Source organism: Astyanax mexicanus, chromosome 6 (genome assembly GCF_023375975.1).
Source record: "Astyanax mexicanus isolate ESR-SI-001 chromosome 6, AstMex3_surface, whole genome shotgun sequence".
Lineage (NCBI taxonomy): Eukaryota > Metazoa > Chordata > Actinopteri > Characiformes > Acestrorhamphidae > Astyanax > Astyanax mexicanus.
In genome coordinates this window covers 17028589-17042362 of record NC_064413.1, presented here as the reverse complement: position 1 = coordinate 17042362, position 13774 = coordinate 17028589, and the positions used below count along the sequence as shown (strand labels likewise).

The following is a 13774-nucleotide window of genomic DNA, read 5'->3' as shown; positions in this document are numbered from 1 at the left end:
ATTCCATTATGAACTAAGAAAACAACTACCTGAGAACACTTTTTAATTTTTTTGTAGTATTTTCTTTCTTTCTGGAAGCATGGAGGAGAAGGGGATGCTGTTTTTTGGGGATACTCAGATTACTTGATGTTTTATCACCATTTTGTGGGTGCTGTGTTGAATAATGCCTGCTTATTTTCAGTACCACTGCCTGTTTTCACTTATTCACAGACTGAATAATCTGATCATTTGATTACTGTGCTAAATTCCAACTCTGACTTATCAGGGTTCTTAATCAGTTTACTAGACCTTACTCCAATCTAAAAAAACGGAATATGTTATTGATGACTGTATCAATGCTGAAACATTAGGGGTAAAGGTCAAGTATCTAAGCACTCTCTTACCCAAAACCTGTTCAAAATAAGGTTGTAAATGGCTTTACCTCCCATCCGTTCTTCTCTGTTGTCATGGTGATTATTTAGCAGGACTGAGTGCAGTGTCTGCTGGTTTCATGCACCCTGTTCACATGATGAGTCAAAGAGAATGATTCACGTGTGACATAATAACCAACTGTCAAAGCACTTGTTTACTGTCAGAATTACTCACCACGCGTGATAAACTGTTGCCTAACACATGAATTCCCTACGTTTCTGATTCATGCTGTTTTTCTGCTTGTCTAAAACAAGCTTAAGACCTGCTAATCCCTGCATGAACTTCTGACCTGTTTTTTTGAAGATGTAACCCTGCCTTATGTTTATGCTGAGCTTCCTTTCCTACATGTTGTCATACACTATATTGTCAAAAGTATTCCCTCATCTGCCTTTGCACACTTGAAATTGAGTGACATCCCATTATTGATCCATAGGGTTTAATTAGGTATTGGCCCTTTGCAGTATAACAGCTTCAGCTCTTCTGGTAATGCTTTCCACAAGGTTTTGGAGTGTGTTCATGGGAATTTTTTGACGTTCTTCCAGAAGCGCATTTTTTTAGATGAGACACTGATGTTGACTGAGAAGACCTGGCTCACACTCTCTGCTATAATTTAACCCAAATGGGATTTTTCAGGTTAATATCAGGACTCTGTGCAGGCCAGTCAAGTTCTTCCACACCACACTTACTCATTTAAGGTCTTTAAGGACCCTGATTTGTGCACAAGTGATTGGAACACCTGAATTCAGTTATTGGATGGGTAAGTGGATACTTTTGGCAGTATAGTGTATCTAGCACTCTGTTAAGATCTATAAAATGTTAAAATGTTTCACATTAATCATAAGTCGCATTGACTTGCAGTCAGGTAGGTTTGAGCCAATTGATTGGAGTATGGCTGTAAAACGGGAATATTTGTGGCTCTAAAAAAACACAAAAGAACAGAATAGACATTTACTCAAACATTTTTGTCTGAAACCAGAACCAGGTTTTCATTAAATTTGCCCATTGTTTTTACCATTAAATATTTAATAAATGTATTTTTGACTGTATATAAAAATAACAAAAAAATTGTGTAGAGATATAAAGTGTAATAAAGAGTGTAAATGTGTAGCTACACTAAATTTACACAATTTAGGAAACATCTAGCCTATATAGCTAACTATAGCTAAAAATACCTCAGCAGTCATAAATTTAATCAGGCATAAATTTAACAGCGTATTCTAATCCTGAATTTACTACAGTAGTGCTATGCAAGTCACATGTGTTTAACACGAACAGTGTATTTTTGTGTATGCTGTATTTATATACACTGTAAAGTTGGAATGTTAGTGAAAAAGAGATTTTGCCAAGCCATTTAGACCATAGGTAGAGTAGCAAGTGAAAAGACATAGGATGTTAAAAGGCATACAAGCATGCAGTTTTTTGTTTGTTGTCTGGAACGTTACAGCCAATAAATTCACGCTTTTTGAATGGTTCTCAAATGGTGCAACTGTTTAAGCTTTGGCCAGATTGAAAGGAGATTCCAGGTTTGGTTCTCACCAGTACCACAACCATCTGCGGCCAAAGAGGGTCCAAGTGAGCATAAGCAGCCTTTCTCCCTGAGAGTGGGTTGGATGGCTCTCAACCCACCATCCCCCACAAATACTTAATGTGATGGTAGCAAGCATGGGCGTCTGTTAGCTGTTGTATCAGGATTGGCAGTGTGTGTTCTCTTCCACGCCTGCTGAGCTGTCCAGTGACGTTATGTTAGCAGCAGTTTGTAAGGATGACATGTTACTTCTAATGACTCAGAGAAAGCACGTGCTAGCGTTCACCCACTAGTAGCATCAGATAATAGGGAGTCCTAGCTTACTCGAATTAGAAATTTAATAAAGGATCAAAATAAATACCAATTAAATTAGAAGATTGGATAGGCAAATCTGAGTAAAAGGTCTGAGTAAAAATCTGAGTAAAAGCCCCCCCCCACCATTGAGTACTGTATTTTTCGGACTAAAAGGCGCACCTAACATCCTTTAATTTTCACAGAAAATTTCAATTCCAGTGCACTTTATAATCTAGTGCGCTTTATGTATGAATCCTATAGGATAGGTTGTAAAAAGCAGTAAAACCACTCTGATAAATTACAGAATATACGCGATAAATAAAAAAGAGAGTTAGCACTGCTAACTGTGGCTGGGGTAGCACTGCTAACTGGGGCTGAGAATTGCTGCTAACCGGGCCTGGCTTGCGCTGCTAACTAGGGCTGGCTATGCTGCTAACCAGGTCTGGCTAGCGATGCTAACCACAGCTGGCTATGCTGCTAACTGGAGCTGAGTAGCGCTGCCAACCGGGGGTGCTATTTGGGGCTGGCTAGCGCTGTTAAACGGGGCTGGCTAGCACTGCTAACTGGAGCTGAGTAGCGCTGCCAACCAGGGGTGGTTAGCGCTGTTAACCAGGGATGGCTAGCGCTGCTAACTGGAGCTGAGTAGCGCTGCCAATCAGGGCGGCTAGAGCTGCTAACCAGGGCTGGCTAGAGTTGCTAACAGAGGCTGGCTAGTGCTGGTAACCGCAGCAGGCAAAATACTGGAATTCTAAGGCAACTGTAAAGTTTGTCTGTTGTGAGTGTGTTTGTGGCCACCTGCACTGCTGTGTTGTTTTTTTGACTCTTTTGACTTTGATTTGTGGCCAATTTACACAAACACTAATCCAGCATGCCCCCTATGGAGCCATCTGCTACTTTCCTCTGCTTCATTTTCCTCCAAATTGCTAACACACCGGGCTCTCTCCCTCTCTCGCACTCTTTTTTTAATTTACATTTAAATATCCATTATTAAAAGCTTAAGAAAATCTGGTAGGACACATTTTTTTACACGTACGTGGTGTGTACTCTTATATATAGAATTCTTTCAAGGTCTGAATTGTGTAAAAGGAGAAATAATCCGTATTAAAGCTAAATAAATAAATAATTAATATAAAGAAAGAAAGAAAGAAAGAAATTGTTATGCCCTCTTTAATAAAAAAAAAAAACTGTTCTTTGTCCAAGACATAATTGCTCTTATTTCTGCCCTGTGTATTCCTAGCTGTTTTACATTCCAGGAGAGGAATCTCTCATAAATAACTAAGCCAAGGAAGATGCATAGAAGCAGAGGGTTTAAACCATATTTTCAATGCTGTCTTTTTGGCTTCTGTGAGGCTGGCCACAAAAATCCTTTTTGATAAATGCAGAGCAAATCCGCAGAGTCATCAAGTAAGAGGAATGAATGTTCATGGGTCTTTGTGTACAGATTTCCCCCAACTTTTACAGATTATCTTGAACATAGGAGCAAAAATCCACAGCAGCACAGGCACAGAACAAATGCATATACGTATCAACTCCTGTCTAATTACAAAAGTGTAATATGGATCTTGTCTGTTGTGATCTTGTCTACATTTTATACAGAGGTGGGTGTAGCATAGCTTTTTTTATACTTGGTTGTAGCCCAGTCGGGTTTAAATTTAGTTAATTTTCCCAGAAAAAAATATTAATGGAGTTTAAGGAATGACATACAGCACCCTTCAAAAGTATTGGAACAGTGAGGCCGATAACATTGTTTCTCTGTTTCCCTGTAGACTGAAAACATTTCAGTTTGACATTAGAAGATTAAAAGATCAACATTTTCAGCTTTTATTACCAGATATTTACATTTGTATCTGAGGCACAGTTTAGAAGATAGCACCTTCTGTCTAAAAAGTATTAGAACATGTGACTGTCATTTTTCCTGTGCAGACTGTGTTCATTTATAGTTAGAGGAGTAACCAACATGAAAGCCAGAGAGCTGTCTATGGGTGAAAAACAAGCAACTGTGAAGCAAAGAAAAGATGGAAAATCAATCAGAGCCATTTAACAAATACTATTCATGGCCAGTACAACCGTAAGGAATGTCCCAAAGAAGAAAGTCGTCACTGGTGTACTAAGTAACAGATGTCGAACAGGTAGATAAAAGAAAACCACAGCTGTTGAAATAAGGGGAGAAGCATCACTGTTCTAATACTTTTGGAGGGGACGTATACACAGTAGAAAACATTCCTTTTGATACAACCATAAAATCTATTAATTTCTTTAAAAGATGCAAAATTTCTAGGTTGAACCAGGGGACACCATGAGCTTTTAGAGCAGATTTAAAATTTAAATTGAAGAAAAAGCAGGTAAAATCAGCTCTTTTCATTTCCTTTAGCTTTATAAGTCATAAGACTGTGCAAGTGTCCAATACTAAGTCTCATAATTCATAACCTGCTGATATAATAGCCATAGATTTTCCATGCCAATGTTGCCTTTATGGCATTTGTGCTACCTTATAATAGACTTTGACCCTGACCCATGTTTCTGTAAAGCTGCTTTTTAATTAAAGCTATTCTATATTAATGTTAATGTTCCGAAATTTCTCTTTTAAAAGTCATATTTTCCCACCTGCTGCTCTATAGCTTCTGCCACAATGCTCTATCCATGCCATATATATCTTATATATCAGCTGTGTGAGACCAAATATATTAGAAATTGTTGCAAAAACTTTTTACAGGAAAGGCTACTGTTGGATTCATTCAGGTGGGAAATTGTCATTGAATTGAATTGTCAAGAATCTCTGATGGTTTTTTTTAATATTAGGAAAGTAACACAGTAGCTCCACTTCTAATGCTCTTTGTAAACACACACCAGTAATCCCTGTTTTATGAATGATAAAACATGTAAATTACGTTTCGGTTAGGTCCATAAGAGATAACATATATATAGGCATATCACTGTTTTTGAAATAATTTAACATTTAATCTCTCTCTCTTTTCTCTCAAAGGCTCTGATCCAGATCTCTACAGGTTGCAGCTCAGTTCAGGGGACACCAATGGAGCAGCAGAGGAATATGATGAGGTATGCTTTACAAACACACACACACACACACGTACAGAGAGTTTGGTTTTGTTTGCTCTGTGATCTGTCCTCAATACCACAGTTTCCTGCTGAACTCTGGCTGCTCACTCTCACTCTCTCTCTCTCTCTCTCTCTCTCTCTCTTTCTCTTTGTTATGTTGGGTCTTTTTAGGCTGCATACATCTGTTATTATGCTCTGTGGCTAACATATCTGGCATTCCTGGACATTCTATGTGTGCGAGCGTGTGTTTGTGTGAATTTCGGTTATCATTTCAGCTTTTCTAAGAATTTGATGTCTCAGCTTAACAGCACAAGAATTTGTGCCAGAGGGAGAGAGAGAAAGGGAGAGGGAAAGAGGGAGAGAGAGTAGCCTTCATCTTTAATTGGTACATTTTACATTTTACAGTTTGTGTCAGCAAGACAGGTGACACCTGACTGAAGGCTTGTTTAAAGCAGTGGAAGGAAACTGAAGAATTTTCATAAATGGGTCGCTCAAGATCAGAATCTATAGGAAATGTGGTTATTCAGGTGATCATCCCAAAAGAACGAAGAGAGGAGAGAATGTTCCAAACGCTCTCAGAGAAACTCACAGACAGAGGTGTGTTTTTTGTGCACACACGGCGCCTCCTGCTGGTAAAGTATGCTGTTTAAACCCCTGACAGCACATCAGTCTATCACAGTTCAGTAGAACTGACACATCAGAGCGATAACTGAGCAGCTCTCATTCATCAGGGAACAGAGCTGAATATCACTTGTGCCTTTTTGCATCTTTCTCCTGATTCACATTCCTCCTCCCTGTTCTGCTGAATTCCTCTTTTTAGTGTTCGTAGTCAAAAACGCTGACTCACTATTGAACTGTCACTGACTAAAAATAGACCTGATTACTGAAAAGAAGATGGACATTTAATTTCAGTAATTGCGTTTGAAACTACTGCATCAATATTTAGATACTGTCTGTCAGATACACTATTTTATTCTCCTGCATACGTCTCATATTTTCCATTCTTAAATGTTTTTTAAAGAAAAGACAGAAGTCTCATCATCACTGGTGCCTCTAAAGAAGCTCGACCTGTATTCTTTACTTATACAATTAAATTATTGAATAATCGTATCATTGAACTGGAAGCATTTTTTTCCTAACAAATCAGAATTGATTCAGATAGAATTGTTAAGTCAATGAATGGGAACCAAAACCAGATGTTCTTTACAAATAAAGTAAAAAAAAAAAAATCAAATACACACATTGAATTGGAACCTGAAGCAGGACCTGCTTTATTTTCAAATGAAGCAAATTAAATTTAAAATGCACACAGAATTGGAGCCAAAAGCAAAACAGTTTTTTTTACCAAATAAAACCAATTAATTAAAATAGTTTCCAAATAAAGCAAATTGTTTCAAATCTTATCATTGGGTCACATTGGCACCAGAAGCAGGACTAAACTTTTTACCAAATAAAATCAAATGTTTTTTATTTAAATTGTTGAATCATTAAATTGGAACCAGACACAGGACCAGAATTCTTTCTGAATGAAAACAAAATGGATTGAAAAAAATATCATTGACTCATTGAGTTACAGCCATACACACGATCAGAATTCTTAACAAAAAATAGTAAAAAAAATAAAAATAAATAAATAAATAAAAATAATCATCATAGCGCTGAGACAAGATGCAGAACTAGATTTCTTACCAAACAAAAAAAGATACATGAGCAGATACATGTTTCAGATTAAACTAAAATGTTTCAAGTTATATTATTGAATCATTAAATCAGAACCAGAATTATTGATCAGGTAAAACTAAATGGTTTCAGATCAAAATGCAGATTCATTAAAATGGAACAACAAAGAACTAGATTATTATTATTATTATTATTATTATTATTATTTTTATTATTATTATAAAATCATCCAATTTGAACCAGAGGCACATTTTAGTCAAAATTAAATAAAATGGTTGCAAATTGAATCACTGAATCAATAAAGTGAGGAAGGATCAGAATTCTTGTTTAAATGCCAGGCCTAAAATCTAGCCCTGTGTGTTCTGTTGAATTAAGTTTTCTAAATGAAAATATTACCCACACTTCAGGCTTGTTGATATTGGGTTGATATCTCTAAACATTAAAATATCATGAGCCTTTTAGTGTTAGTCTTCCTGAGCGTTTGATATTTAATATTAACAAAAATATTTAAGCTCCTGTAACTTCATTAAAAAGTAAATGTTCATCAGTTGAAGTTGGAGCAGAATTTCAAAGGTGTCATTTTAAAGGTTTTAGCGTCTCTTGCCAAGATGAAGAAGTTTAGTGAGTGAACACAGGTGCTGATGAATGCTGAGGGTCATTGCGTTTCTGAGTGTTTTTGCGGGGGAAGTTATGAACGCAGTGGGAGCTGTGAATGGCCGTTTTGAGGAGAGTCGCACCTGGAGGTTTATGGTAGTTTACGTTTCCTCTCTTCTTTCCGACTCTCCTCCCTCTGCAGCTGATGAATGGATGTGTTGTTTCTCAGTTTGCTTTCAAAACATGCAAGGTGGCTGGGTGGAGCACGATGTCCAGCAGGGAAATGTAGAAACACATTCTAGTGGTTACTCACTCTCTCACACACACACACACACACACACACACACACACACACACACACACACACACACACACACACACACACACACACACAGAACACACAAGAACGCAACAGTAATAATCTCATATATTCTCACCTAAAGACAGATTCACCCTTTTTTATTATTTGTATGATTCATTATTGGGTGTTTCCATGTTCTTCTGTTACAGCCAAAGATGACACAATACCAGTTTTTCCTTGGGTGGTGCTGATTTAAACACTTTGTGGTACCCACTAAATCCTTTTGAACCTTCTAAAGATTTAAACACACCTGTTGTGTGTTCTTTAGAGTAGCTAAGAAGTTTCCGAGTCATGTTAGTTTGTTTGAGACCAACAGAGAAAACATTAGGAAATAAGAAACGTGTGCATGTTTGGACCATAGAGTGCATGTTTGGACCATAGAGTGCATGTTTGGACCATAGAAAACACACTGGCTTAATTTGGTGTGAAAACTCACTCACACACACACACGCAAACACACATGAACACACACACCTTTATAAATGTAAAGGCAAATTGTGTGTAGTGTTGGTCCCGCCCATTATAGCTTGTTTTGCCCTTCGGACTTCGTAGGCTACGCTTCACTTTTTCTGGGAGTGCACTTCAGACACATCCTCACTCTCACTCTCTCACTCTCTGTCTATTAATTTCCTTCCTTCTTCTCTCTGTCTCTTTGTTTTCTCTCTCTCCCTCGTTCTGTCTCTCTCTCTTTCTCTCTCATACTTTTTTGTCTACTTTAAACTTTCTCTACTCTTTCTCTTCATTTGTGAATGAGTAAGAGGGAGAGAAGCTGTGGGGAGAAAAAGGAAGGAAAAATATCTGTTATTTTCTTCTGGACCTTTGAGTTCTGACGTTTTCTCAGCTACTGTTCTGTCCGGGGTAGAAGTCATGGTTTTGGGCATGGCCTCCAGCCCTCTGGGCCCTGTTGCTCCTGGAGATCCACAAGCGTTCATAGAGGTACGATTGGCTTCAGAACTGGGTCTGGTGGAGCTTACAGACCTGAATACTGTATACCTTTTTGCAGCTTGCTGAATGATTAATGAATCAGTGAACTATTTCATGTGTGTACTTAATTTGAGAATGGAAGCATGGCTAACTAGGCTTAATATTTAATTTGTCTGATGTGTTGATTCTTTGTATTATGTGTATGCCTGTCACAGTACACGTCAGTATCTGTCTTTGGAAAGATATTAGGGCTGTATGATAAATTATGTTTTTATTATTTATCATCATATTATTAGTTTTCACTCATATTTTGCTGCAATAACATTGTGAATCACAGAAAAGTAAAATCGTATTTCCTGCGTGCTACAACAGGGGGAGCTCTACATTCTACAGACTGTGCTAACATGATAAAACTAGGCTAGAGGCATATGATGACATATTGTCCAAAAATAAATGGAATAAGTGCTATTATTGTCATTTTTTGCTACCAGTATCAATATAATATAATGACGCAATTCTACATTTTTAAAGAAATATTATTTTTTATGAATATTCAGACATTTTAAACAAAATTGACCTACTGGTTCAATCCAGTTAGTCAGCTGTTCTTGCTAATTAGGCACAATATTATAGTGGATAATGTAACTTTTGTGATGGGCCTAATTTTGTGTGACAGATAAATAACGTACAGAAAAAAATTAAATAAAAGATGGATCTGCATGAACATATTTTTAACCCTTTTTCAGCCATTCATCCCTTTTGGAAAAGTATTCCGAGTGGTTCTCCATGATTCTGGAAAAGGTGGAAGCTACTTTAAGAGATTGTTTTAAGGTTTAAGGTTTTAAATACACTTTTAGATGGGATATCATTTAAAGATGTTAATGGTGGTCAAGAAAAGCCCTATGTGAACTGTTAAGATACAGTTAAAAGGTGTTTAAGATGTACTGCTGTTTGTTAATCTTGTAGTGCAGCCCGTTCTGTGCCGTAATGTTACTTGATGAAGGTCGGAGGAAGAAAAAAACTGCTGATAGCTTGTTTTTCTCCCTCGACTGAGTTCACAAGGCAGTTGGATGTTGCCAAGGCAACCGGTAACACTATGTTCTACAGTGTGCTCAGAAAATTGCTGAACTGCAACTTTCCCTGAAACAGGTGCTTGGTTGCCAAAACCAAAACATCATGAAAACGTCCTGGCTTTCTTTGACGGGATGTTTAAAGGTGCGACATTTAAAGATGAGACGTTTTGTGCTTGGGCTATTCATGGTTAATCTTTAGCTTCTGATATATGTACAGATGTTATTATACAGACGTTTAAACACACTTTTAATAAAAAATAAAAAGAATGGACTGGCCTCTTGAGTCACAAAACCAACCAGACTAGAAATATACTTGCTGTTTAGCCATGCGTTTACATGGACATCCAGCTGTCTGATGAACTCTTACTGTTAGCATACGTGCCTGCTTTCTACATTTGATACTAAAGGCTTCCATTAGAGGCCAGTGACTTCGTGACCAGCCCGATGATACAGCAAAATGAATGAGTTCAAATGGAGCCGAACAAGGAAAAGTGGATTTTAGCGGAAGGACACCTTTAACTAGAAGAAAAATTAAAGTGTGTGATTGATATCTAAAGGCTGCAATATCATGGGGTACCCAAACAAAAAGTTGTGAAAAAGCAGTATCGTGCCAACACTTGTTTTCATACAGCTTGTCTAAGATTAGCTTAAATGTCCCTCAGCAAGTTGGACAAATGTATTATTTATAGCCATCAGCAAGCTTCTGTTAGAAATTGTAGACTTTGGGAAGACTAATCCTAAAGTTTAATGTTAGCCTGCTCAATCCATTCCACAACCACTTTTGATGTGTGTTACGGGATGTTTAACTTTACGGGCAATTCACTTTTTGTCAATCATTTTTCCCTCCACTTTGCAATATATCAGTTCCACTGGCATCAAAAGTGGCACCACAGAGCATGAGATTTTCCTGAGGTCTAATGCCTCATTTTACTCATTCAAACTTTTCTCTGGTCATTTTGGCCATACAACTCGATTCTAATGGGACCATATACTTTTCCTCTAAAAGACTTGTTCTGTGTCCATGTGGTTTGTTTCTGATTAGACAAGCTCCGTTATCTGTGATGTCAGATGTATGGATGAGTGTATGTGTGCAGTTCTTTTCATAATGGAAAAGGAAGATTAATGGAAGCTGTGAACTAGTTAAGCTGGATCATTTTCACATTCCTTTCATCTCAGAGTTTGAAAGCAAGTTCTGTTCTATCTTCTGTCCTAATATGACTGCACGCATGTAGGTTCTGCTGTGACACTGTGTTGATGAATCAGTATTAATGAATCACCTTTGTCCAAGTTCAGACTTTCACAGAGCAACTGTGCCAATATTTTTTAATTTGTTTTGTGTTTTGTGTGTGTGTGTTTACAGCAGGCGGAGGTGTCAGACAGTGCGTACCTGGGTTCAGAGAGTGCATACAGCGAGTGTGAGACGTTTACAGATGAAGACACTGGAGCACTGGTTCATCCCGAATTACATGAAGATGTGGAGACGGACAGCGGCATCGAGAACACACTCACAGAGAGCGAGGACCGCAACAGGTAAACATACAAATACACACACATTTGTTCAAAGCACTGGAACTGTACATTTTTAGGTTTACAGCAACAGCAAAACCCAGTATTATCATGGTCAATTTGGAATAGATCACTGCATTTTATTGAAGTGAGGAGCAGTATCACCAGAGATGTTTAGATACGCAAAGCATCTAATGTTTCACAAGCTCCCATTACATTTATCCTCTAGTAGGGATGTCGTGATAACAAAAATCTGATAGTTGATTACAAAATCATCAACTTTGATACCATAAGAAAAGAAAACTATTAAATAAATGGATTTTAAAACATCTAACTTGTTATTGAACAGCATTTACTCATATTGTGATATTCACTGTACCAAGCTGAGTGATGTACTCTGAAGAGGGATATCCAGTTATTTTTACAGTTAGACATTTGGTCTGACAATGTGCCTTTGCAATTACATAGCCGATTGGTCCCTTCATTCTATTTATAATGTTCATGCACAGGGAATAGTCTTTGACTATTCCAGCCTCAATTATCAGATAAGTAATTAACCTTGTTGTAAAACATATGTGAAAAGGTATATTTCTAGGTATAGAAATCTGTTTATTTTGGGCATAGAGAAAGGGAGGGAATAGATAGTTACATGCACACACACACACACACATACATCACCTGGCTTCATGTGACTTCCTTAAACATTTGACCCGTGGCCTTGTGTACAGTCTTAAAAGTGTCAGCCAATTCCCATGGCAGTGATCTCACCCCATGTGCACACACTCGACGGTTGAATTATTGTGACCTAAATTCAAGATGGTGGCGCCCGTAGATTTACCTACACTATGGGATGTATACACTGGCTTTTAATAAAATTCTTCTGCAGTTTTAAAGTTCTAAATGCCTCTTTTTAAATATCAGGGCTCTCCGGATTGTGCCAATGAAGTGTGGAGCTACTTTGAGCCTGGATAACCGTGGAAAAGTGCAAAATATGCCTCATCTCACTCATTCTAAAGCCTGTTTGGGCAAAGTGTACAAAAAACTGGATCTCAGAAAGCTGCAGGAGAACAAAAACACATAGACTCAAACACATATTCAGAGATACTGTGTTGCTGTTTGGAAGCTTGCAGTAGATAGTGAAGTTATTCTGATTTACTTTTCAAACTCTAAAAAGCAACAGCCAAAGTGTGTGTGTCAAGGTTATGATAATAGTGTCATTTGTGTGTTTTACGGTCTAGATTAGAATTTATTTATTATTATTTATTATTTTTCCTTCCTTTTTTAATCATAATTTTCATGCATAGGGATTTATTAATTAACCACTGCTGTAAAAGCAACAGCCAAAGTGTGTGTGTCAAGGTTATGATAATAGTGTCATTTGTGTGTTTTACGGTCTAGATTAGAATTTATTTATTTGACACACACACATTCCTTAGTGAATTCCCAGATCTGTAAAACTAAACAGCACTGAAGCAGGAGCGGTGCACTGTGTTCATGTTTGTTTTTTGTCATTTTGTGTGTGTGTATACATCTGCTGAATCAGAATTCTGCCTTGAGTCTGCTGATAATTTGAAGCTGACTGAGGTGTTTGTGTTTCCTGAGTGTGTGTGTGTCAGTGAGTGTGTGTGTTATCCGCTGGGGTAGCTAACAGCACTGTTTTTATTTTTCCTGCTTCTCAATAGCAGGAAATGTGGAGTCTGCTCTTTTCTCCATCCATTTCCCCTGAGTCTATTCATCACTTCATCTCTCTCCCTTTCTCTCTATCTCGCTCACTCTCTCTCTCTCTCTCTCTCTCTTTCTTTTCCCCTCACTTACAGATGGCATTTCAGATTTTAGGATGTATTGTGTGTGTGTGTTTGTGTGTGTGTGTGTGTATGTGTGTGTGTGTGTGTGTGTGTGTGTGTGTGTGTGTGTGTGTGTGTGTTTGTGTGTGTAAGGTTGAGCCTGAGTTTTTGACACATACTTCCAGTGAGCTTGTAAGCTTCGGTAAACACTTGACTTTATTCTCTTACCGGAATTTCCAGTTTCATCCCCCCTCCACCCCTCTCCCTCTTTTTCTGCGTCTCATTATTTGTGTATGGCAGGATGCAAACAGGTGTCTGTCTCATGAAGCAGGATTTCTTGCTTAGCCAGGTAATTTTAAACTCCAGCCAAACTCTTTATTATATACATTTACACTTTGTTTTTCTGTCTTGTTGAATTATTTTTAAACTACAAAAATGCATCTAAACAGCTAAACTTTGCTGAGACAGGTAAAGTTTCCTCACAGTAAAACAACTATTATAGAAATAATGAGTAGTTTTGAAAAAGGTCTAAGTTCAGCAATTTAGAATTAGAGTTTTAATATTG

At 37.6% G+C, this 13774-nt stretch overlaps 1 protein-coding gene across 3 annotated transcripts in view; it reads left to right on the top strand.

Moving 5' to 3' along the window:
- rab11fip3 (RAB11 family interacting protein 3 (class II)) overlaps positions 1-13774 on the top strand; it is a 66026-nt gene that overhangs the window by 26243 nt on the left and 26009 nt on the right. For 2 of the 3 annotated variants that reach the window (XM_007232048.4, XM_007232047.4), the window contains exons 3-4: positions 5214-5287; positions 11280-11449. In XM_007232048.4, the coding sequence (XP_007232110.3) occupies positions 5214-5287; positions 11280-11449 (244 nt within the window). Of the gene's footprint in view, positions 1-5213; positions 5288-8484; positions 8859-11279; positions 11450-13774 lie in introns of those variants that run through there. The other variant, XM_022674131.2, reaches the window with a different exon arrangement.